This window comes from Pseudonaja textilis, chromosome 5 (genome assembly GCF_049901715.1).
Source record: "Pseudonaja textilis isolate UNSWEBS1 chromosome 5, rPseTex1.2, whole genome shotgun sequence".
Lineage (NCBI taxonomy): Eukaryota > Metazoa > Chordata > Lepidosauria > Squamata > Elapidae > Pseudonaja > Pseudonaja textilis.
The window spans coordinates 7,215,854-7,243,430 of record NC_141994.1 but is presented as its reverse complement, the minus strand read 5'-3'; the positions used below and the strand labels follow the sequence as shown (position 1 = coordinate 7,243,430).

At 36.4% G+C, this 27,577-nt stretch overlaps 1 protein-coding gene across 1 annotated transcript in view; it reads right to left on the bottom strand.

Annotated features, from left to right (window-relative positions):
- PTPRZ1 (protein tyrosine phosphatase receptor type Z1) overlaps positions 1–27,577 on the bottom strand; it is a 101,695-nt gene that overhangs the window by 68,002 nt on the left and 6,116 nt on the right. The window contains exon 2 of the mRNA XM_087934064.1: positions 9,827–9,892. Coding sequence (XP_087790190.1) covers positions 9,827–9,892 — 66 coding nt within the window. The remainder of the gene's footprint in view (positions 1–9,826; positions 9,893–27,577) is intronic.

Below are 27,577 nucleotides of genomic sequence, written 5' to 3'. Positions count from 1 at the left end.
GTCCGGAGATTGTTCAATTGCAAAAAACCAGTGTCGAAAAAAATGGTCAGTTAACTTACAATGTCAATCCATAAATCAGTCCAGTAAATATCTTCTCACAGTAGACTAGATATGCAGCATTCAAAACTCTTTCCTCCTTCAACGTCAGTAACAGGGAACACGCAGAACAATCAACCATCAATCCAGTAGCAATCCAGGTTCTCTAGCTCCCTCTTATGGCAGTTTCTCAACCGCACCCAAATTATATCATTTAGAGCAGTGGTCCCCAACCTTTTTTGTGCCGCGAACCGGTACCAGCATCACAAAAATATCTGTGGCCCAGTACCAGCATCAGCATGCATGGCAAGGCGACCCGAGTGACCAGCCAGCCAGCCATCCCCCGCTTCTCCCCGCCACCTTCAACTCCTCCTTTGTACCTGTGTCGATGGGCTTCGGGACGGCTTCGGGACGGTCACTCGGCTCGCCTTGCCATGCGTGCTGAAAGAATCCTCACACCTTAGTTTTGTTCGAAGCCGCCCCCCCCACCGATGAAACTAAGGCGCGAGGATTCTTTCAGCACCCAAACGCCGCTTTCTACCCGGAAAAGCTCACCGGAAGCACTTTTTCATCAAAGCAAGATGGCGGTGCCCAGCAAACCGATGGCCTGGTAGAAATTGTTCCACGGACCGGTACCGGTCCATGGACCGGTGGTTGGGGACCCCTGATTTAGAGTTTAAAGTGAAAAGCACATTTAAACTTTGCTATCATGGTTTATATATTATTTACCCAAACAACGTTAGGTAACTATGGTTATTCCTAACACTTTCTTTCTCTTCCACGTGGATTTTTCCCTAAGATCTACTCTTGATGCTACCAAAAATGGTATCTCCCATGTCCAGAATCTTTCATCCAAACAGCCTTCCCTAATTTATTCATTCATATTTAACCAAATCAGTCAAGCTTTTAGATTTATATGCGTTCCTTTGCTTTGTATGCTATGAATAGATTTGTACTTAAACTAGGTATTGTCATTCAGCATGTCACACAATTATCTTCCTGAACTCTTTTCTAAATTCTTTCTTGATCATCATTCACTGGAGTATAACATGCAGCTATCACCACTTACAAATTCCATCCACAAAATGTACATAATATATTCATATTTTGTGATGTACATTTTAAGCTTTTCCATTCATGATTATACCAACATTTCCCTTTCCATAGATGTATTCACAAACTCAGACTTACCTCCTTTCACTCTTGACTTATCTCCCCTTTTTTAGTTTCAGAGATACATATTTTTATTTCTTTAATTCTTCCTTTTTATGATTTACTTTTATTATTTTCCAAATCTAATATTCTGTACCTCATGTTTATCTCCAAATGGGTCTACAGATATTGATCTTCACCATTTATCATAGCTTTGGTCAACTGAGGTTTTCACATAAAGCATTTTAGCTGTACAGACAGCATTAAGTTACCAACTAACTTATTTCCTGCTAAGTATATACAGGCAGTTCTCAACTTATTACCACAATTGAGCCCAAAATTTCTATTGCGAAGCAAGACAGTTGTTAAATGAGTTTTGCCCCATTTTGCAACTTTTCTCGCCACAGTTGTAGAGTGATTCTCTACACTCTACAGTTAGAGTTAGTAGCACAGTTATTAAGTGAATCTGGCTTCTCCATTGACTTTGTTTATCAGAAGGTTGCAAAAATTGATCATGCTGCAACCATCATGAATACATGCAAGTTGCCAAGCATTTGAATTTTGATAATGTGATCGTGGGAATGCTGCAATGGTTGAAAATGTGAAAAATGGTCATAATTCACTGTTTTCAGTGCCATTGTAACTTCAAATGGTAACTAAACAAATGGTTGTAAGTTGAGGACAACCAGTACTGGTTGATGTGCCATAAGCATAATCAAAGTTCAACTTTACTCCCAACAGACTCACTATAATCTATGGAAAACTTACAATAGCTACTACTTAAACTTACAAGCAACCTTAACATTTATAGTCACAGAGTATGGAAGAATAGGCTGTTAAGAAACTTGTAGGCACCTGAGCCTTCTCCCCAGTGTCAGCAGGACAGAATTGGTTATGAAAGACACAACCTTGAAACAGGTGGGGGAGGAGACATAAGGAGCTATGTGTGTTTTGGAAGCTCAACAAGCACAAGAAACAGAAAAAGCAGCCAAATAAAAGAAGAATGTTTCACAGAGACTGAAGGAATAAACAGAGGCACAGCACTAAAAAGATGCCAGTATTTTGTCTGGTGGCCATTTATAAAGAATAAAATAGAAATATAATGAGAGAGAGAGTTAGAGGATTTAAAGAAAGACTAGGATCTATGCAAGTTAAAAATTGTTATAATCTAATAATAATAGTAGTATGGCAGCAGTAGTACTATACTTCTAGTAGAAATAATATCTATAGCATAGAAGTATAGTATAGTAGTATAGTAAAATAGAGAACAATGTATAAATGTAATAGAAATATAGTACACAACATAACATACACAGAAAGAGTTAGTTACACATATATACTTGTATGTTTCCTTTTTGTAGCTTGGATTTTTTTTTCAAAATAAATAATCTCCCTAATTTTTATAGGGAGATATAAAAATTCCATTGTCTAGGATCCTATACTTTTTATGGATGTTTTGAGTTGGAGTCAGTCAAATTGGGTAGATTATAAAGAACTCGTGACATAGGGAAATTTATGTGACAGCAGGGTTTGACTTTCTTTGCTACTCATATCCTAAAGGCAAAAGAGGTTCACTTCACAGAGCCCAAGGAAGAAAGCTGGCAGCAGCCAATTCATGGCCTGGATTAAGACCAAGAACCGGTCTTGTGGATGCTGAAAACAATTTATTTTGTCACAGACAATCTACACACAGACAATCTACACACTTTGTCACAGACAAGTACACACAGTGTACTTTGTGAAACAGAATGAAACATTAAATTTGCATTTGAAAAATGTGAGAATATGCAGATCTCTTTAAAGAATTGACTTGAAAGCCAGTAATAAGTTTTCTGCCTTTCGAAAGGAGCATGATTTCAAAAAGACAATTCTTTGCATCATTTCGTATTCTTACAAAGCCTTCATTATAATAATGGGAAGCAGCATATTCTTCTTAATGTTTGACAAAGGCAGACAAGTGAAACATGCTTTAAGTGCTATTTCAAGAGCTTTGGTATCTGAGATGAAACGTGCATCTCTGGTGAGCCGTCTATCAGAGGTGCTATTCAGCCGGTTCGCACCTACTCGGGAGAACTGGTAGCAAGAATTTGGTATGGGTCGCTGAACCTGTAGCAACATCTAGCTGGCCACACCCCCAACCCAGTTGCCCGTTTCTGCTCACTCGCTTGCGCCGCCCATCTGATGCTCGCTGCCCCAGTTTAAAGGAGGACTGCTCCCCCGCTTTAGCCATGCATTTTCAAGCAGCCACTTGAAAACACATGACTGTGGGCGGAGCAGCGGTCCTTTAACCTGCAAAACTGTTCCAAGGCTGGATTCTTCATGGACACTAGAAGTATCGCTTCCCCTTGTGAGTAAAGTGGCTGGAGCGAGAGGGAAAGAATGCTGGGTGGAAATCCAGCCATGGGGAAGTTTGCAGGAGCTTCAAATGCAAGTCTGTTTACCTGCAGAACTTCTCCAATGCTGGATTCACTTCCCCTTGTGAGTAAAGTGCCTGGAGTGAGAGGGAATGAAGGCTGACAGGGGTGTGTGTGAGAGAGAGAAAGACAGAAAGAAGAAAGAAAGAAAGAAAGAAAGAAAGAAAGAAAGAAAGAAAGAAAGAAAGAAAGAAAGAAAGAAAGAAAGAAAGAAAGAAAGAAAGGAAGGAAACAAGAAAGAAAGAGGAAGGGAGAGAAAGAAAGAGGAAGAAAAAGAAAAAGAAAGAAAGAAAGGGAAAGAGAGACAAAGAAAGGGAGAGGAAGACAGAAAGAGACAAAGAAAGAGAAAGAAAAAAAAGAAATAGGGAGAGAGAGTGAGAGAGACAGAGAAAACTCTGTGCTATTATTTTTAATTGTTCCATTATTTATCATGTGTTAATATTTTACACTGTCCCTACACCTAGAGTGATTCTACTGCCTTTCTTTTGCCCAAGGCTACCACATATTTTTCAGGGTTTACATGCATTCAGCATCTATAGTCCAGAGCAGAAACACATGTGTGTTTAACAGAGTTGAAAGGGAGTTTGGAGGTCTAAGCCCCTGCTCAGGCAGGAAAACTGACGATGCCAAACTCTGAGTAGAGGTCCTGGGAAAGGTGTCAGAATAACACTTAGAAGGGACCTTATGGGGGGACCCTATACCATTTCAGAGAAATGGCTGTCCAGTCTTTTCTTAAAAATCTCCAGTGTTGGAGTACCCAGAACTTCCGGAGATAAGCAGTTGCATTGGTTAATTGTTCTCGCTGTCAGAAAATTTCTCCTTAGTTTTAGGTTGCTTCTCTCGTTGTTCAGTTTCCATCCATTGCTTCTTGTTTTGCCTTCTGCTTCTTTGGAATATACATTGTCCCCCTTTCTTTGTGGCAGCCCCTTAAAAGCCTGTTGCCTATATCACATTCTTGAGTAAAGCATGTGAGCCATTTCCTCCTTTGAGTGGTCCGTGAAAGTACATCTATAGTATGCAGATAATAAAGTCAAAAAAGGTGGACAACATTTTTACAGAACTATAGACAAGTTGAGGCTGGTGTGACAAGGAATGGCTGGGAGGGGAGGGGCCAGGTGAGGCACCCCTTAATGTGAGTGACATTGAGTTGGCCACACCCACCCAGTCACATGACCACCAAGCCATGCCCACCCAGTCACATGCCCACTAAGCCACACCCATCCAGTCACATGACCACCAAGCCACGCCCATCAAATAAGCCACGCCCACAGAATTTTGAATTCCACCACTGCGTCTGATCCTACCCATGTATATCCATAAATTCTACTTTCTTCAAAGGTATATAGGACTGAAACTTCAGTCCTTTGTGAAATAAAGTAAAATGCTTTTACTGTATCTTCAGTTCAAATTAGAAATAATAATAATAATATTTTGTGATTTTCTACAAAAGTGAAAGTTTCAGAGATACATGGACTGCACTGAGAAAAGGTACTGTAATAACTTCAGATCTGACTTGACCCTCTGCACTTGTGTTTTGCTCCTGAGGAGAATAGAATAAAATCATATTATTATAATAAAGGGTTAGGCCATTGATCATTCAGATTATACATGAAACAAACTACTTTTGGTGTCTCACAGTAATGGGTCTCCATGGAAAGGCAGTTCCATAACAGGGCAGTTAGTTAAAATATTTTTTTTTTGTCCCCTTAGGTTGAATGTTCAGGGCAATAATATTCTGTTGAAGAAAGAAACTTAAGGGCCACCCTAGGGAGTTATTTATACAATATAATGCATCCATTTCAGTTAATCAAAATAGCTGTCCACAATGCCTCCCTCATGTGCTAGGCAATATAGTAAAGCAATCAGGACGAAATTTAAATTGAAGCGGCAATATGGATGCAATAACTGAGCAAGACCTCTTTGATTTCTAAGTCAATTGTTTTCTAATGATCCTGTCAATTGGAGTTAAGCTTCAAGAGGAATGAAATAGGAATTATAATTGTCCAAGAATTATAATAATACTTGTCATTGTGTGTCTTTGATTCAATGTCACTTAGACATGTGCCTTAAGTTTTCTTGGAGAGATTTCAGAAGTGATTTGCCTGCTTCCTGGGGCTGAGAGAGAATGATTGGCCCAAGCTGTCACCCAGCTGGCTTTGTGCCTAAGGCAAGACTGGAACTCACAGTCCCCCATTTTCTAACCTAGTGCCATACCTACTACACCAATCTGGTTCTCACTACTTCTTATTACGCCTACAGCAAAGAAGTAGTCACTTCAAACTGACAAATCAATACATTCTGACCCAGGAACTCCAAAAAAGATATTTGACACTTGGGTTATAGATGACTGAAATAACTGAACAGTCCCGAAAATGGTAATGCAGACTATGTTGCATAGTCTAATTTAATCTTCAGTCTCCGGTGACTTTGGGCAAGTGAGCGCACACTTGGAAGACAAATTCATCCTAAAGGTTATTACACAGAAAAATGGCAAGATCAGTTCTCTACTGTCCCAGAGTATATTGCAGAAAAGCAACTTCTTGTTGCATATTAATAGAAGAGATAGGAAAAGCGAAATGACCATCTGTAAGGAATGCTTTCATTTGAAGTTCTGCATTGGAAGTTCTGGGGATACGGCTCTTGTTTTAAGTAAATGTATGATTCTACCATTTTGAATAAACAACATATATGCTTGTCTTAAAGGCACAAAAATAAATATATTGACCACAATGAAGAAAAGTAAAAAGGATATGCCTATTTTACTGATTACACATTAAATATTCATGATACAAATACATATATATCTAGTTCTTTTCTTTGACTAAGGATAGTATTAACACTATGTTGGAAGATGTAATTTTACCTCCGCCTATATTTAATATTTATCCCTAATCATTTCAATTGAATATATCTTTTAGGATTTCAATGGTTTTAATATTTTATGTTCCAAAGAAACAAAAATAGGGAAAACCCTAATTGATATTAAACATTCAGCTGAAGATCTAAAGGAAAAGTATTTTTCTAAAAATCTACAGAAGGAAATAATGAAAAAGTATACTACTGTCTGATTATTCTCAAGCTGCTATTTTGGATGAGTGTCTGCTGAATGAGCTTTTACAGAGTACAATTATGTATATAAAATTATCTAATTTGTGAACATTTGAATGTATTACTCTGAAGAGCAGACTGTAGAATTTTACTATGATAAATCCAGTCCAGTCTGCTTCCTTGCTAGACTATTTTACTAAGGAAAGATAATGACCAGATGTACTTGGTGAACTAACTTCTACAGAACATGAAACTACATCCCAGGCAGATTTTCCATGTGACTCAGATCCATACTTAATTTATATACATCACAGAAGTTTTTTGGTAGATCAGGGTACCAGATATAATGGCAGTGCAACGTGAACCTGAGAAACTTGGGCTGTGCAAGTCGTACTGTCCAACTCATGGGAGTTTGATTGACACCACTTTGCATTATTAAAGCAGCCACACCTTTTGCAGGATTTATGCGCTGCTTTGGCAGCTGCTTCTAGATGTTTCTACATGTCTATACACGCCCAGCCAGTTTATTCCATTCCATTATCCAAAGATAGTAAGAAGCAAAATAATAACACTCTGAAAAGATCAGTCCAATTAATTAGAAACATATTAAATAGTTTCAAAAGAGAACATAAGTAAGTCATAGAGTGAAATCTCTACACAAACTACATCTAATATCTCTAGTGCAATGAAGCATTGTATACCGAAATGGATCTTCAAACATGAAGCACCTCATTCAAATGCTTTGCACAGTCCTATGAAACCTATCCCACATGTACCGTTTTGATTTCAAGCAATTGCAAAAGAATCAAGACATTCATCATTCATTCCCCACTTTATTATTGTTATAAATAATTCAAGGTAGTTGGATTAGGAACATAACACACCTTCCTGCTCCTATTTTTCCCCCAACAACAGCCCTGTGAGGTAGATTGGGCTGATAGAGAGTGACTGGCCCAAAGTCACCCAGCCACTTTTACATACCTAAGATAGGACTAGAACTAACAGTCTCCTAGCTTCTAACCTGGTGCTTAAGCAATGGACCAAACTGGTTCTTTGAAGTCTCAAGTGATTGCCTTCTAAAAGAAAATGTGTTCTTTCTGCTTGGCCTGTCAGTAGTATGGGCCACTCATTATCTCCTAAGTTTAGGAATGGGAGATGTTGTTATCCTCCTTCTACTCCCAGCTCACTGAAAATGCATCCCATACCCATATTTTCATTTTAGCATTATTCAAAACTGGTTGTGTTCTGATCTGAGCCCGTTAGAGCAGATAGACTTTAGCAATTCATTTCACTCTAGTAGCAGTCCCAATTCCAATTGGCTACAGGGCCTGACACTCCCTTTTCTGTCCAGGGCTAGTCACTGTCATGGGTAGCCATTTTGATCTGATAACTGAATAACAGAATTGGAAGGGACCTTGGAGGTATTCTAGTCCAAACCCTACTCAAGCAGGAGACCCTATACCGTTCCAGACAAGTGGTTGTCCGGTATCTTCTTAAAAGTCTCCGGTGATAATTCACATACAACTTCTGGAGGCATGCTGTTCCACTGGTTAATTGTTTTCACTGTTAGGACATTTTTTCCTTAGTTCTAGGTCGGTTCTCTCCTTGATTAGTTTCCATCCATTGCTTCTTGAACTGCCTTCAGGTACTTTGAAGAATAGATTGACCCTCCTTTGCTTTGTGGCAGCCCCTCAAATATTGGAACACTGCTATCATTCTTAGTTCTTCCTTTCACAAGGCTAGGCATACCCAAGTCCTTCAATTGTTCATCAAGTGTTTTAGCCTGATGTGTTTATATGATATATATTTTATATGAAGTAGCTTTCATTTCTATCTACATTCCCTTTGATTGGCAATTATTATTTTTTCATCACATTGAGATTGATCCAATAATGACCCATCAAATCAATGAATTATCTTTAACTGTAGAAGCTCATGTTTCATTCAACTTTTAGGTTTCCCAGTGGACACAACTTTCCATGCTTCTACGGCATACCCATTTCTTTCCAACCCCCAGTAAGCAAAATATTGTTTCCCTTTCCCCTTTTTCAAAAAACCTCTTTAAGCTGAAGTGTAGTAGCATTGCTACTTGCTTCTGTGATACTGAATTACCTATTCATCCTTGCTATAAAGTTTCCAAGGAACTGCAGAGCAATAGAGGAACAAAACAACAATCTGTTTCCTATTGCTTTGATTACTGCAGCAGTAGAATAACGATGAAACCATAAGAGGAAAAAAAAAAACTGATATTAATCTCAGAGGAGATAATTGAGTCCTGGTAGTGAGGGTGAAGATATCAAAGAAAAGGCATTATATCTCTTTTTTGAAAAAGCAGACCCCAGTAAACCAGATCTGGACAGAATCCAGCTTGCAAAACTTTGCTTTGCTGCACAGGTAGGGAAAACAACAAGCTTGAAAATGACAAATTTGCAATGGTGGTAGACCAGACTGAGCACCAGCCCATTGCTAACCCAATTGATATATCTGAAATTGAGTTAAGAAAATTCAGGAACATCATGGGAAATGAGATTGCAGGGCAGAATTGCCCTAAATATTCTGAAAGTACAAAGGTTTGTAAGGGTCACAGTAATGTTTTAGTGAAAAGATGTGTCTTTAAGAAAAAAAATATCTAGCCAAATGTAGTTCAAAAAATTGATACTTCTTTGCAGTAACTCAGGGTAAGCAACTTTTTAATGATCAACCACGCACGTCAAGTACATTGGCACCCAGCACACAACAGTTGGAATGGTTAGAAATATTTTAATTCTTTTCTGGATTTGAAAGATTGATCAGCAATTTTTTACTTCACAAATTAGACTACACTTATTTCAAGAATTATCACCTTTTTTGTTCCACGCTAGAAATATTACGAAATCACCACTCGTTTCTTAAGACTTTCTAATATTTTTAATTAGGAGCACAGAACACATTTTTAATAACTGATCTTTATCAACTCAAACTGCAGCCAACAGGAACAATTTGATTTGGCAAGGGAAAAAAAACCCAACTTGTTGAATTGTAGTAATGAAGCATGGTAAAATAGGAGTATCCAAAAAGTGTCAAAATAGTGTGATCCAACCACTGCCTGTTTTTATGCACATCATTGCAGCTTCCATCTTCATATTTTGACAACATTCTTTGAGCACCCTTGGTGAAGTAGCAGATGATGGACTTACCCGAATAGGACCAATCAACAGCTTCTTCAAATTTTCGCTGTGGTCGAAAATAGCCAAGAATCAGTTCTAAAAAGAAACAAGCAACGTAAAAAGTTAACATTAAACAGCAGAGAGGAATATTTTAAATATTATTAACTTCAGTACATTTGCTCTCAATTTTAGTGTAATTTGGTGTAATTGCCTGTGCAGGAGGCAGCATCTGCTTGACTAGGCCAAGGCCTGGAAGCTAAAATGTATTGCCTGGAAGATTTCAAGAAGACATCTCTATGGGCTACATTGGGAAACAGAGAAAATACCTTGAGAGAAGAAAACCAGGGCAAAGCCATGTCTGTCTTATAGCCAAGAAAAGTACATAGATATAACCCTAAATTCTCCAAGAGTCAATATCATATTGAAATGTACTTTAACCTTTCTTAAAAATAACTAATGCATATGCTATCCAAATACGTCCATAATTTGTACTATTCTATAACAAACCTTCAGTTTTTGTTTCCATTGTTTTCCACTCCATTCCATAGTCTCTACTTCTTAAATCAATGTAGCTTTCCAATGTTTACTGGGAAGCAATTTATTTATTTATTTAGAAGATTTATATGGCTGTCCATTCACTCTCAGTGATTCTGGGTAGTTTACAAACATAAAAAACCCAATATAAAAGAATAAAAACAATATCTACCCACCCTAGTGGCAACAAGCAATCATACAAGCCACTTGATGGGCTCCATCCCTCTCTGGATTCCACAGTCCTGTTGGCAGAACCAGATCTTCAGGGCTCTACAAAAGAGTATCAAATCTCTGTGGGGATGATATTCCAAAGGGAGGCAGCCACCACGGAGAAGGCCCTTCTTCTGGGTCCTGCCAATTGTACCCATTTAGGAGACAGGACACACAGCATTTCCTGCCTTCCTGCTGTAGTGGGTCAGGTGGGTGTAGCCAGGAAGGATGGTTTTTCAGATAACCTGGTTCCAACCCATGAAGGGCTTTAATTTTATTTATCAAAAAAAAAAAAATGAATAGAAATGCAGCAATAGATAGCAATTGTTTATTAGTATCAGTATTGATTATATGAGATTTAATAAACTATGCCCATGCTTGCATGCCCTCCCTCATCTTCTCTCATACATCCTCTGCAGAATAGCTTGGGGTGAAAATCTTGCTTTGCATTATAGTAAAGTTCTTGGTCTTCTGGTTCAATGCCAGACAACCGATGGTGGGATTCAATTTTTTCTGACTACCAGTTCTGTGGGCGTGGCTTGGTGGGCATGGCAGGGGAAGGATACCGTAAAATCTCTGGTTGTCCGAACTACTCAAAATTTCTGCTACCAGTTCTCTAGAATTGGTTAGAATCTGCTGAATACCTCCTCCGCAGATAACAACCCCCTCCCCCAAAAATTACCCGCCATGAGATTCTATTTTCTTAGCTGGATAATAATTGAATAAAGTTAGACCAAGGAAAGAACTGCGGTGAAATAGGCACTAAGGCTAGAACATTAACTTTCACAGTCTTTTACTTGTTTGAATATTGTTCAACAATTCTTAGAATGCTTAACATGTTAATATAGTTTTAAACATAATGTTAGTAAACTTTAGAAGAATTACAATAGCCATTTATTAAAAACCTTCTTAGTTGTATTGGTGCATATGAATAGTCATATAATTATATCACCGTTGTACGAAATACTATACACTTTTTTAAAAAAATGTTTAGCCTATTACATAAAAAGAGGTACATAGTAAAAAAAATGTATATTAAACTGCATCAGGACAAATGAAGCAGAAAAACAAATGAAAGAAAATACATTCCAAATAAATGAAAAACAGTCTTAAATGCATCACCATCTTAAATTGTATTTAATTCTAAACATTGAGAAAAGACCATTAAGAAAATGGGAGAAAAGGTAAAATATATATCTGACTTTTGGAATGATATAACTTTCTTTGGTGTCATCATATTCAATTTCTGAACAGTAATCTAACTCAGGGCATGTAGATTCATATTTCCTCTCCTTTAGCACAAAGCCAGACCAAAATCTGGGAACTGACAACATTTCTTAAGCCAGCCTTGACCATCTAGGACATAAATATTATTTCATGAGTACATAATCACCTTTTTGCAACAATGAAGTTTTCATATATTGAATAGTCAAGATTCCTTGTGTGATGAAAAATCACATTCAAATTTTCTGCCCAATAATGCCCTGACATTTAACTATTTTTGAAGGCTGGAAAACCAATTTCCTACTGTTAGAACAAAAAACTTTCCATCCATCTATAAAAGTGATGAAGTAAAACTTTCAAGCTGTGTCCAAAATAGTAGAAGTAAACAGCCAGCATCATTAGCATTGTCAAAACTTGTGTTCCTTCCATAAAAAAAGCAATATTTGATCTTACCAATCTTCTTGAAATATATAAGTAGAACCAATGTTACTTTATATTATCTATCAGTTTTAATACAAAATTAACACATACATACATATGTACATACATACATACAAACATACATACACACATATATTTCCATAAAAGTATGGATGTTTTTAACTGCCTCATATCTTTTTCCATCTAGATGATAATTTTGAAATATTCTATAATTATAGATAATATTGGGTATTATTCATAAACAATACTCTCTTGGCACAGTAATTCCAGATATTTAATAACTTTGGAACAATATAAAACTTAATATTAACTATGTGAGCTTTACAATTTTCTTGCCGATTGATAGGTGACTATCCAGTTTACTGAATATCCCATATATTTATTACACCTACATACCTAAAAATTATTAATGCTGATAGACAATCTTTTAAAAAAATCACTTGCTAATTAGAAGCTTCTTATTCAGAAAACATTTTTTAAAGATTGGTTAACCATTTGTCTGAAATGGTATAGGGTTTCCTGCCTAAGCAGTTTAGTTTAGCTTACTTTATTGTCATTGCACCTCGTACAACGAAATCAAACACCATCTTCAGTGCACATCATGAGCATGAAAATAAACACAAACACACATCCTTCACACTCCACACATTGAACCGGAAAACCCCGACACCACACCAACACTGCACTATACAGCAGAATTCAAAAGACTACTGCCCTGGGATAGAAGCTGTTTTTCAGCCTATTTGTCCTTGTTTTTATTATTCTGTACCGTCTGCCAGATGCTAATAGTTCAAAAAAAGGGTTCCCAGGATGAGATGGATCAAAGAGGGTTGGACTAGAAGACCTCCAAGGTCTGTTCCATTCCATTCTATTCTAAATTTTGTGTATATTTGCATATTAGGGGTTCCAAAACTAAATTACAAATTAAAGATGATAAGGACATCTTAGATGAGTTTCACACTGCACTTTAATTAATAGTGAAATAATCCCATTGATTATCGGTTATATGAGAAGGATATGATATGCCAAGAAATACATTCTGTAAAAAAATTTAAGCTTCTGCCACACATAATTGAAACTTGATTTGAAAAGAATTCTAATAATTCTAGAGGTATTCAGTATATAGCTGTTGTTTTTTCTGGTACATCTATAATAGTATACTATGATTGGCAAGTGAAGAAAAATAATCTGCCAACTACCTGTCAAAAAAATTCTACCAGAAAAGTTTGAGTCATTCATCTAATTAATTGCTATCCCTAAAAGATCAAGTTATACCTATAGACACTTATAGTTTACAAAGTAAATATGATTGAGTATTTAGTGATTTAATCAGTGTCTATCACCACTTTTTCTTGCATTTCTTTGTCCATCATTTTATCTGTGTTTTCTATTATCTGTTGCTTTTCTTAATTATTAAGCACCCAATAAAGTATTAATTGAAAAACTAGGTGAAATTCTAACTTAAAAACTCCTTAAGGATTTTAATGAAAAAGTAAATGATAATCCAATAAAACAGAAGTGCATATTCACAAACATATATTTATCATCAGTTAATGAGTGTCAAATGATACTAGTTCAATATTTAAACTGTAACAATATTTCTTACTAATGTCTTTATTGTTTTAATTAAATAAAAACTGATGAGCAAAGCAGGAGCAAAAGTAATTTAGAATGCACTTGACAAATATAACTAAATAAGAAAAACTTGTTTACTACATGATGGATGACTATAAATTGAACAGGTTTGAATAGCATTGTTATTGTGTTATTTCTTAGTAAAATGCTTTGGAAGAATTAGCATATTGTCAAGAGAAATATGAAGAAAAATTTGCCTTTCAATTGATTTTAAAATTTACCTTATTTATTCTGGATCAGACTACAGATTTATCTACTGTATTTTGTCTTAAGATGACCCAACACAATGCTTACAAGAGACCCACAAATAACAAATCCTGTTTATGTTCCCTAGCAACTAGTATTGAGAAGCATGAAATTTTTGATATTAATAATAAGTAACAACTGAATTTTACTCTTCATGAAATACAGGTATATACTTGTCTATTTTAATGCATTCCAGAAGATATTAAATTGCTGAGAAGTTATCCTTATATCCACATTATACAATAAGAAAAATACGAGTGCTCGTATGTAATCAGGGTTTAACAATGAAAAACAGCCTTTGGGATATGCTTTATGAATTTAAATAATATTCTACTACAAAATATACACATGCATCCAATGTCTAAATACATTCAGAAGCATATGATCAGAAGTATTTCTCTGAAATATAAAGAAAATTATATAGAGAGTTACAATCCATTTAACTTATTCTTAAAAGTGAAATCATAATTTACAGGTACAATTGCTGAAATAATTTTTACAGACATGTACTATATATTCCTATGTATATTTAACAAAATGGAGATCTTTTAGATTATTTTTAAATTATTCATCTTACAGTATAATGCAGCTTGAAAAGTCTAATTCTAGCCATTGAGTCAAATATATAACATAATTAATAACTTTTATGCCAGTTTCATTTTATATTCAGTTGATTAGCTCTTTTAAACAAAAAGCTGTATATTCTATTAGCCAACTAGAAGAGTAACAACATATAATATCTCATTATTGCACTGCATTCAAGAAACATGATTGTATAAAGTAAGATTTGAGTATGAAATATGTAATATGCAATTTGGAAGCATTCAACCAATACAGATTATGAAAAGAATTTCATTTATGTATCATCCAGAATTTAGTCAGTGGGTGATGTCTGTAAATAAATAATATATAGCTTCTCTCATAGAAGTCCTGTTTAAATAGTGCAAATATATGCAAGGTAGAAATAGAGAACTAAGGGGATGGCTCTATTTTCTATACACACATATACAACCTGGGGGGGGGGATGGGCAGAGAGCTAAGGCCAAGTAAGCGCTGGCCTAGGGTAGCAAAGCTTAGGGGCCCCTCCTTCTGAATAATTGCATTGTAAAAATGCAAATCTTTGCATCAACAAGAGGTGGCAACATCACTCACTGGCCTAGAGGTACCACATACCCTTTGGATAAGCAGCACAGGAGTCACACTCAGTGTGCTATCACATGAATGAAACTAGGACAAAAAGAAATCAGAAAATACATTTCAACTCCCAGCTGGAGTTGGTTATTCACAGCCTGAAATTGCTTTCAACATTTTTTCCATTGAATTGTGTTAGATATTTTCTTTGTTCTACCCTTTAGATAGACAACAACTTCTATAATCTTCCTCAAACAGTTTGTCAGTTTGGGTTTGGTTATGCAAACATACTCAGCTACAGAACAGCTTCTCAGTTCAAAATTGTGCCAACTATTTCCATTATCATAGAATTGGTTCCATGTTTAATCCTTAACAAAAGTGGTCTCAGAGTCATTTTCCCCAACATCTCCTTTAAGAAAGCTTTGGACTTTTAAAAGCATCCCCCTTTCATCTGGAATAAACTTGTATATCCTATAAACCTAATTATGGAGTTGATGTATCTGCTTTTGAGCCCAAGGCTGGACATTTTTTGAGGTTTAATTATTGCTTCCTGTAGCAAGCTGTTTTTCTAATAGCTTTGTTAAGTCAAGAGCAGATGTAACTATTCTAATCATACAGGAAGTATAATTGCATTAAAAAAACACTGAAAAGTATAAAAACAAAAGATGAAATCAGATTGTTGGTGTGGTTTAATCATGACTTATTAAATTATACATTATTGTTATTATACTCCAGATGTATTTATTTGTAATTATTTCATATTTAGATAAGATTCAATTTAACAGTTGAAGTATTTTCTACTTTCTATGGAATGGATGAACCTGTAATTTAGTTACATATTTGCAACTCCCATCTTTCCTTAAAAAAAAAAAAAAAGAATTGGCCTCTATTCTTCTCACCAAATTTTAGAAATTCACTTAAAGCAGATGAAAAAGAAAGAAAAAAAAGAAAAAAGACAGGGAGAGAAAATGTTGCCCCGTGGTATCCATGTACTTAAACTTCTACAATGCACCTCCATACTACTGGCTTTGAAGATCAGTTTGAAAACCATATTGGTCCAAAATGCAACCGTCTGCATATTGATTAGGGCCAGTTGCTGTGACAATATTATACCTAATTTGCAAACTATCCATTGATTAGTAGGGTTATTGGTCAATGCAAATAGCTACAGATAGTCCTCAACTTACAACAGTTCATGTAGTAACAGTTCAAAGTTACAATGGTACTGCAAAAAGTCATTTAGGACCGTTGCAACATCCCCATGGTCACCTGATCAAAATTCAGATGCTTGACAATTGGTTCATATTTATGACGGTTGCAGTGTCTCAAGATCATGTGGTCATGTTTTGTGACTTTCTGACAACTAAAGTCAATGGGGAAGCTAGTTTCACTTAACAACCATATGAGTAACTTAACAACAACAGTGATTCATTTAAGAACTGTATCAAGAAATATGGTAAAATGGAGCAAAACTCACATAACACATGTCTCAGTTAGCAATATAAATTTTGGGCTCAGTTGTGGTCATAAGTCAAAGACTACCTGTAGTTTTGACTTCTATGCCCTGCTAATGTGTTTTATGAGATAAGAGAGGTTGAACCAAGCAATTTTGCCTATATGGAGCCATATATTATTAATGCAGAAAGGTGTTGATCTTAGCTGGGTAATACTACACATCACTAATGTGGAAATTTAATGAGTAGTTCTGACTTCATGTCCAGTTGCTTATTTAAATGGGTGAACAGGCTCATTTTCACATTTTCATAGATTTTTCATATCGTACATTCTATAAGTTAAGAGCTGTCCTTTTGGAGAAGATGACATCTGGGATGAGAGGTTGGTTTGTCAATTACTTACAAGATAATAGGTATAAGTAAAAACATAGTTATGAATACATGGATACATATAAGAAAAATAAAAGAAACAACAGGACAGGGACAGTAGGCACGTTGGTGCGCTTATAGGTGAGGGGTGAGGTCAATAGTAGACAGTCTAAGGTTAAAGTTTGGGGAGTTTGGGGAAGAAACCACAGAGTCAGGTAGAGCATTCCAGACATTGACCACTCTGTTGTTGAAGTTGTATTTCCTGCAATCAAATATGGTGTGATTAATCTTGAGTTTGTATCTATTGTTTGCTCTTGTATTGTTATGGTTGAAGCTGAAGTATTCATTGACAGGTAGGACATTGCAATGTATGATTTTATATACTATACTTAGTTCAGACTGAAGGTGGCGTAGTTCTAGTTTTCTAGGTCTAGAATTTCAAGTCTGGTGGCATAAGGTATTCTGCAATGAGTAGAGGACTCTTCTTGTGAAATATTTCTGGACTTTCTCAACTGTGCTAATATCAGATACGTAATGTGGGTTCCAGATCCGATGAGCTGTATTCGACTATTGGTCTAGCAAATGTTTTGTATGCTCTAGTTAGTAGTGTAATATTACCAGAGAAAAAGCTACATACGATTAGGTTACCAACTCTTAATGCCTTTTTGGCTATGTAGTTACAGTGGGCTCTAGCACTTAGATCATTAGAGATGAGTACTCCAAGATCCTTGACAGAGTTTGGATCATCAACAAGGTCTTGACTATTCAGCCTGTATTTTATTTTCTGATTTTTTTTGCCAATATGTAAGACAGAGCATTTGTTTGTTGAGATTTGAAGTTGCCATTTGTTTAACCGTTCTGATACATAGTCGAGGTCTTTTGGAAGGGTGGCAGTTGTCTGTGGTGTTGAATAGCTTTACATCGTCAGCGAAGAGGACGCAGTTGCTCTTAATATGATTAAAGAGATCATTTATGCAGAGTATGAAGAGAGTTGGTCCTAGAACAGTGCCTTGGGGGACGCCAACTTGAAGATTTTACTGAACGCTGTACAGTTTCAATAAATTGAAGCATTTTGAATGACACCATGTGAACTTAGAGTAGATTGAACATTTGCACACATGAACATGTCTAAGATTGTACTCATTAAAACCTGAAGAATATTGCTGAATTCATCAGTCTCACCACAGTGTTAACATACCATGATGTACCAATTTATTTAGGTTAGACTAGCTAAAATGATTTTATAAGGAATTTGAAGACAACTTCTATCTTCTGTAAGATATCTACTAGTTTTATGAACATTACTTGGCACTAAAGAAAATGAAAGAAGTTTTTCATTTGCAGAACTTTTCTATTCTCTTGACTGATATACAGTCATTTTTCTTCTTGAGATAATTCCTTATAAACCACCTGATTCGTTTTTGAAGCATTTTAATGGTGCTATGCTTTCAGATCTATTATGTTCTCAGCATACAACTGATCCATTCACCTTTGAGCTGGTCTATTTGTTGTCTTAATCTACTTCTCTCAACCTGATCATTTATTCTTAGTCACTTGCTTCACATTATTTCTTCCTTTAATTTATTCCTTAGCCTATTGTACAGATGTGACTCCGGATAGCCAACAGCACATTAAAAGCACTACGATAAACAATATCAACAAAACATTAAAAAAATCAATGGTAGCTGAGAATAAACCCGGGCAACATTCAGGAATACAACAACATTTCATTTAACCTTTTGATCAGTTATGCCTTGGAGCGCAAGCAGCACTTCAATGCTGCACAAAAGGCTAGCGGGGCTGGGAGTCCATCTAATCTCAGAAGTATATTGTTCCAGAAGACAAAAAAGGCCCATTTCCTAGGCCCTATTAATGACATTCTTTAATTGAATGGACCTGGCCCCATGCCACTTTGGATTCTACTCAAAAGCATACTGCATAATCTAGCTCATGGAGCAGAGGTGTAACCTGGGTGTACTGTGGTACATCCATAAAAGCCCAAGGTACTGGGTGATATGAAAGCTACCAGTTGTAGCTTCCACATCATCCAGGTATGGCACATTGCAGTAATCCTCTCAGGAGGCAGACAACTGCCACACAAAACAAGATTACGTAAAGTCTTCTTGGTCACAAAGCCATCTACCATGTAGAAACCCTGAGTACAGAAGGACCTCCTGATTGCAAACTGGTTTTCCTGAAACATCCCAAAATGCAAAAACACTAGGTCCAGTGGGGGGCCTAAGACCCATAGCCACCCAATCTTGCCAAAGTTCAGCCACAAAACGTGAGCTTCTGCTTATTCATCATTTCCTTTTTGATAGCAATCTATGTTTTGTATACTTCTTTTTGCAGTCCACGGAACTCTTAGAAACTACGTCCATGTTCTGAAGAAAAAATAAATTGGAATTTTCTTAGAAAATAGGATGAATTTACTCATGGCAAAACATTAGAATATTTATCTGCTTGATAGATACGTTGGGCAAAATATGCGATTCAATCCTGTTTCCCATGTCCTAGTGATTGGTGTTAAAACAAGTACAACACAAGTGGCCAAAATAGAACTAGTTTGGTCTAATGGTTAAAGCACTGGGCTAGAAAACAGAAGACTATGAATTCTAGTCCTTCCTTTGTCGGAAAAGTCAGCTGGGTGACTTGGGGCCAGTGATAGTCACTCTCTCTTAGCCAAACCCACCTCACAGAGTTCTTGTTGTGGGGAAAATAGGAAAAGAAAGGTGTTGAATCATGGATGGGATTCAACCGGTGTTACTACTGGTTCGGTGAGAGTGCATTTTGCGCACTTTAAGGCTTTTAAGTCACTCTTGCAATGCTGAATGTAGCTGGTACAAAATTTAAAGTAAAAGAAAACCAGTCAAATTTGGAAACTCCTAATGGTTTGCCAAGAAAATATACAAGTTACAGTTGTACAGGCAGAGAAACGGGTCTTTATTCATTAAATTCCATCTGGAGCCTTTTATTTCTACATAATACATTCCATTTGAAAAAAAACAATGGTATGTCAGTAAAACTAAAATGCCTTCCAAAAACTATATAATTTGTATCTCATTTTTCCATAAACAACAAAAAGGTTACTTATCTATACTTTTTTCAGGCTTTAATTAAAGTATTGGATTTAAATCAATTTAGATTTCTACTGAAGCATTAACTGTGGAGCATTAAAAGCAGTTTACTAAGGATTCTGTGCTTTTGTAATTCCAGTCTCCAATATTGTGTTAGCCTTGAATGTTTGTGGCTAGTAATGAGTATTGCAAATAGAATTGAGATTCAGTTGATGGAGCAACCATTGTTCTGCTAGCAGGCTCCCTCTTTCACTGGTGATAGAAACAGACTTGAGGAAATAAAACATTCACGCCAAGGAGAGTTCAAGTGGAGCAGCTTGGGATTTCATGGTTGTGTATATTGCAAATTATAGTAAGCTTCTCACATGTCATACATATTATGTTTCATTATTAGAATAAGGAATAATAATCCAAGAAATGAGGATTCGGTTGTGAGAACATTTATAATAGCTGAAAGATTGACCAGTAAATAAGATCTGATCCAGAAAATGATTAATACTGTTCAGGATTTATAATGGTTTTCCTCCACATGTAGCCTGCAGCCCTTTTCTTCATTCTTGGATAGGCTGTACAATCGAATCATAGAACTCTTTGATGTGAGGAAAATGGCAGAGGTTGAAGATCAGGGCACACAATCATTTATGTATGTATTTATTAAAGTAATTTTGATGCAGCCTACTCATCTGACTCAACATAAATTCTAATATTAAAGTGTTGTTTAAATAATGTTGAAGTGTCATATAAATAAATTTGAGTAGATCAGTTTCTACCTTCCAGTTAATAGTCTTTATCTATAAGTACTCTATGGAAGAGGTTGCTTATATATTTATTGTTTTAAGAAAATTACATGGCTGCTCAATTCACCCATGGTGACTACAAGAGCAATTTGCAGAAATAAACCCCACAAATACATAACCCAATAAACACACACACCCCAGAGACAACAGTCAAACAAACCATGTTCTTGCAAATTCCCCGAAGGATGAAAAAATAAGGGTTAGTATGACTTCTAAGAACAAGCAGTGCTACAGATAAGGATCTACCATGGAGAACCTCAGTCTCAAGATTTCTCACTATATAACTAGATAACACAGGGTAACCACATTTTATTTGGAGAAGTTGTCCCAGGAGTAAAAAGGGCCGAAGCTGTAAAAAGTGTCGCGGGTGGCATCAGCATCTTGAATTGAATATGGCTTGGTGCAATCAGTCCTGTTCCAGCACGCTAGGTATTAATCTATCAAATCACATAATACCAGCTAATAAGAGGACATCCAAATCATTTTCATGGGCAGCCCCCTTAAAACAGATGAAGGGTTACAATGCCCCTACCGCAGCATTGTTGTTGCTCAGTCACTAAGTTGTGTCCGACTCTTTTGATCTCATGGACCACAGCGTGCCAGGCTCCCATGTCCTCCCCTGTCTCTTGCCTAAATTCATGTTCGTTGCATTGATGACACTATCTAACCATCTCATCCTCTGCCGTCCCCTTCTCCTTTTGCCTTCAATCAACCTATCTGCAAAAAAACTTAATAGTTTATATTTGATAACATCTAGAGAACTGGGCTACTATATGAAATGCAGTAGCAACTTATTATCATTCTAAACTTTCATTTTAGTTCATTCTATCTCTATATTCTTTTTCCTTTATGCATTATGATCACCCCTGTAACTGTTATTTCTTCATATCCCATCTCCAATGCTTTCTCTCAGCATTTACTACTATGTAATATTATTTCCATGTCCTATTTCTGCATATGTCTTCTAATCAATAATTTTCCTTGTTAAAGCACAGCAATACTTAATGTGAAAACTTCTAGGATGTGAATTCTTCAGAGATTTATCTATCTGTTATTTGATAGCTTCCAACTAAGTAGAGAACTCTTTGTCTTCAACAACCCATTTCAGCCCAGACAGCCATGATTTTTAAAGGCATCTCTTATATTACCTCTTAAGGTAATTTACTCAATTTAATAATTTTCATTATAGATGTCTACTACAAGATAAAATTGCAACAGCTATAAATGGTATTTCCAAATCAACGCTATTCAAGTCAGGGTGTACAGGCATCAGTGATTTTTTTATTGCAATCTTTTTTGTATTTTTTTTTAGTAAGCGGGAAAAAAAATAGCTGGTATATTTTGATGGTACAATTAGAAGGTATCAATTTAAAGGTATGTGCATGTATATTTACTTGTTTAATTAATTTATAGGCTGCCCCACTCTATCATGACTCTGAATAGCATACAATATAAGACAATTTTAGATTGTAGATTAGTTTATAGATTAACAGAGTTGGAAGGGACCTTATAGGTCATCTAGTCCAACCCTAGTCCAGCAGGAGACCCTACACAATTTCTGACAGATGGGAGTCCAATCTCTTGAAAGTCTCAAGAGATGGCTCTCCCACAACTTCCGAAGTTTCCATTGGTTGATTGTTCTCACTGATAGAAAGTTTCTCCTTATTTCCAGGTTAAATCTCTCCTTGCTCAGTTTCCATCCATTATTCCTTGACTGGCCTACAGGCGCTTTAAAAAATAGTTTGAACCCCCTTCCTCTCTGTGGCAGCCCTTCAAATATTGGAAGACCGCTATCATGTCTCCCCTGGTCCTTCTCTTCACTAGATTAGCCAAGCCCAGTTCCTGCAACCGGTCATTGTACGTTTTAGCCTTCAGTCCCCTAATCATCCTGGTTGCTCTTCTCTGCACTTTTACCTAAGTCTCAACATCTTTTTATAGTGTGGTGACCCAAACTGGATGCAGTACTCAAGGTGCGATCTTGTTTAAAATTAAATTTAAAACAATACCAACAAAGAAGCATGTCTCTGAAAAAAATACCAAGCTTCTGACAAACCCCCAACGAGTCCATCACCCACAATAACCCAAGAGAAAGGACCAGTTTTAAGGATTCATTTGAATAAGATAAGAGTAATGGAGGGCACATTAATCTTGGTGTAAACTGTATCATTCCAAAGGGCAGGAACTAACAGAGAAGACTCACTTCCCGAGTTCCATCATATAACACTATTTAATCTATGGACCCACAGCATGCTGATTCTGCCAGATTGTATGACTAGAAACTATGGGGGGCAGACGGTTCCTGGGATCTGTGCCATGAATGGATTTACAGATGGCAACCTACACCATGAATTGCACCCAGAAGCCTAGTGGTAACAAGTGTGGCTCATAGAGAAAAGGTGAACCATACTATGGTACGCCTATCACTGCCTATGTTTCTGTGTTTTGGGCCAGATGTAGCTTCTATGATATTCAAGAGCAGCTCCATATAGAGTGCAATGCATCCATCCAAACACAAGGTGATCAAAGTTTGAGTGATTTTCTAGAATTATCACATAGGTTCAATCACACATCATTCCCCGACAGCTTTTACTAAACAGGAAGAACATGGAACCAATTAGCAAGTCCCTGCATTATCAGACCTGAAGACCTTATGCACTTCATCAGAATTACTGGCTCTAATAACTATGCAAAAACATGCTTCTAATACATTAATACATCCCGCTCAAATGGAGTCCAACTCCACACAAACTCTGAGTAGTTTTGTCGTCACACAGTGGGCACTCCTGTGTCCTGTCCCTTCCCAGCAAAGATAAAGTCAAATTTAAATATGGTGTCTGGATGTCTAGCTGCAGATACATAATGATAGAAAAATGTGTGTTGCTATTCTTATAACATAATCCCTAATATGGGTTTGATCAAATTCGTTGTTTATGTTCCTCCAATGATACTCCAGACCTCTATTCTGGTATTTCATCTCTTGGCATTATGTAGAAAACCAAGGAGCATCTGGGGAGCAATGCACAGTGAGAGACTGCATAGAAGCAATCTCAGCCAACACCCACATCACTTGCCTGTTCCAAAGAGCAACTTAGGCCTTGGGGAAAACCTTCAGTTTCTTCTGAAATCATTAGATTTCCCGAGCTATTAGTCACATGGGTGGATCAGTCTAATAAATTTATTCTTCCGCAGGGTCAATGTTGGGAAATGCACAGCCAGGTAGGGAGGAGAGATCAAGCAGGGAATTAGCCTTGAATTGTTGTACAGCTACAAGAGATCCAGGACTAAAACTAACTCTCTCTCTCTCTCTCTCTCTCTCTTTTCATGGAATCTTATCTATCTGTTTCCAAGGGAAAGCAAGCATTCTAGGGAGATTCCTGTATTATAGAGAGAATACAGTAAAGTAGTTAGGCTGAATCCTACACATAAGAATCCTATCACTTGTGCCTGACAGTCAGTGTCAGCACCATCAGGGTCAAATAACCATTAGAAAATGATCTGATTGTGGCAATTCATTGATATTTTACATTCTTAGTCCCAAGGCCAAATGCAACCCCCAATCCATGGTTGCCATGGTGGAAATGAATTACTGGGCTGTCCCAGACTGTATGTCACATAGAAGCAGTTTAAAATACTCAAGAACCATAAACTTTGGGAAGGTGACTGTTAACCAGGCAATGGAAAGAGTACCTCAGACAGAGATGTCATTCTAGCAATGACAAAATCCAACTGCTTCTTAAAACCCAACTTCAACCAAGATGTCTCATACTCAACAGTTTGCAAAGCAAAGCCTCTAAAAGCCATAATAATTCCCACCTGTCTCATTGTATCCTGGGCTTGCAAATGTGCAAAACATGAAAAATATCTCCAAGAAGGCAACTTTCTTCCCTGGGTTTCTCTAGGTTTCAATTCTAACACTAGGTTGCTAGTCTCATCTGCAATCAGATTATGAATGAGGATTGTCTTATACTGAACTAAAATTCAATAAAAGCAGCTGGAGACCACAGTGAGTAAGGATTTGATGACCTAGTTACAGGAATAAATACTAGAGGGCAGGACTAGGCCAGATCTGAGCCACAGGTCTTGTCTCCCTCAGATTCCAACTATATTTCCCTGGCTTTCCTTCTCCTCTTTCCCGCAAGTCCCCCCCCCCACTCCCAACCCCTGCTGCAGAGCACATCTGATCATCCCGATCCTTAACCCTACGCAACCACAACCTCCCTCCCTAGATTAGTTTTAGGCCATCCTTTACTAATTGTCCTATTGTTACAGAAATGCCACAGAAGGAATTGTTTACCAGAAAATGGCTGCTCAGATATTGATAGGGAAATATGGCGACTCTTGGAAGGTGTGCTTATCCCTATGAAATGTTGACATAATTATCATTATTGTCATAGTAAGACTCAACAGTATCTAAAATATACATCTAGGTACATACGAATATAAATCCACTTCATACACTGACCCAATATTGCAGCTAACGAACAGCTTGGCTATAACATATAATTCTGCATACCGATATACGATGCTGTTCTTTAAACCAGTACCCAAATGGTACACATTAACAAGGCAAACCTATGTTTAGTGTTATCGATATGAGCAATCTTGATGCCACAGGAACCCCTAATAAGCTTACCTGAATTGAGTCACATAATTACATTGCACAACGTAATTCATGTTGGGCTCAAAGCTAGAACAATTCCACAGGCTATACTATTACATTTGTGCAATAGTTACACCATTCCTAAATCTCACTGCCTCTTAACCAGTATGACACACTACAATTGATTGTGCTTCCAGGTAAGTTTTTAATCTTAATTGGTTTTTTGTTTATATATACATATGGTGGCATTCCAAAATTTTGGGACACCTTACAAGAGTACATGAAATTCTAATGTTATTTATAACATCTATCTATCTATCTATCTATCTATCTATCTGTCTGTCTGTCTGTCTGTCTGTCTGTCTGTCTGTCTATCTATCTATCTATCGGGAGACACACATATTTTTTCTAGACACATACACACACACACACACACACACACACACACACACACACACACAGGACTAAAACCTAGACAAATTTTGTCAAGTACCAGTTCCAACAGTAGCTTCTCAAATTAATGTAATATTAATTTGGAGTAGTATATTCCCATAGCAACCTGTCAAGGAAATAAATCTCTGATATAGATCTACTTCTTTGAGCAATATAGTAGTTAAGAAAATCAATTATAAAGCTAGCAAGATCTCAGTTTATATTTAGTTCATATTTGTTATATTTATAATCACTTATACTCAGGTTATAGGGAAGCTGTGATGTCCCAGTATAAGATTTATCATTTATAATAAATAGCTTATATTATTGGTCTACTAAGCAGAACATCATTAATATATCTGAAAACTTTGAGTAGCAAAAATGTAAACAGCCTATCAAGTTTGCCATTATTGTAAACAATCCACACATTCTTGCTGCCATCTCTTGAAAGAATAATTGCCTTTTATAAGTGTTAAATCAATTTTATTCCATTGATATTTTAAATCCTTAACAAAAAACTTGATTACTCTTATTTGAAAAGACACCCATGCAACAGTACTAGCAAGACCATTGAAATCCACCTCTATGATTTTATGAAATTAACTTGAATTAATGTGGTTGTATGCTTCCCTGAGTTTAAAATATTACAGTTTTAATCAACATAATTGACATTAAATTGCTTGGTAAAATTGATAGAAATAAAACTAGAAAATAATTAAGCACACTGCTTAAAGAAATAAACGATAAAAAGGAAAATGTAGAGAGAAAAGATTCCCTTCTAATGTGTCCTTAGGATCTTCTGAGGGTTCTCTGATATTTCATGATTAATTTAAAAAAAGAAATGCCATATTTGAAACTAAATAAGTGCTTAGGATTGCATCTTCAAAATCATTATTCTGGAATAATCCCATTAGTGTACTTCAGTTATTCTTTGAAAATGATCTGCCTTCTTTTTCACATATGTTTCAATAGTGCTGAATTTTGTCTATAGTATCTCTAAAATAGAAAGGGATTTATGTCTACCCTCAAAAAAAGAAAAAGAAAAAAAAACCCTAATAAATATTGTAAAACGTTACAGTTTCCTTGGAAAAATAGCTCTTGCGTTGATGAGTAGCATTTTTCAGTTTTATTAATCAAAGCTCTATCATCTTTTCCAAGATTACTTTTGTTTCCTCAGGCAAAACTATTCTGGTATCTCCCAACAGACCCTTGCCTTAATGAGAAAAATAGTTGATAAGGATAATTAGCTCATTAACGAAAATATGAGTCAAATTGGAAAAGTTTAAAAAGTACAAGAAGCTGTAAAGAATAAAGCTCTTTGATGCTCTTCTATTAGAGATCAGATTTCTAGCGACTGAATCACCCCGTTTCAAGACGAATTGAAATGGTCAGCAAAAGAGCTGAACCATTTCACCCTTCAGTTCCTAATTAAAGCAGGCAGCCACAGTGGGAACTGACCATTTAAATGACAAGTAGAAGAAAGGAGGGAAACAAGAGTTACTAAGATGACATTACTCAAATTAATTACTTCACAGTACTTCTACAGTTCTCAGGGGAACACATTGCCCAGAAAAATAATGCAAGGATGCCAAAATACTATTTAAGCTATTTTCAATCCTGTTGCAGTGTGC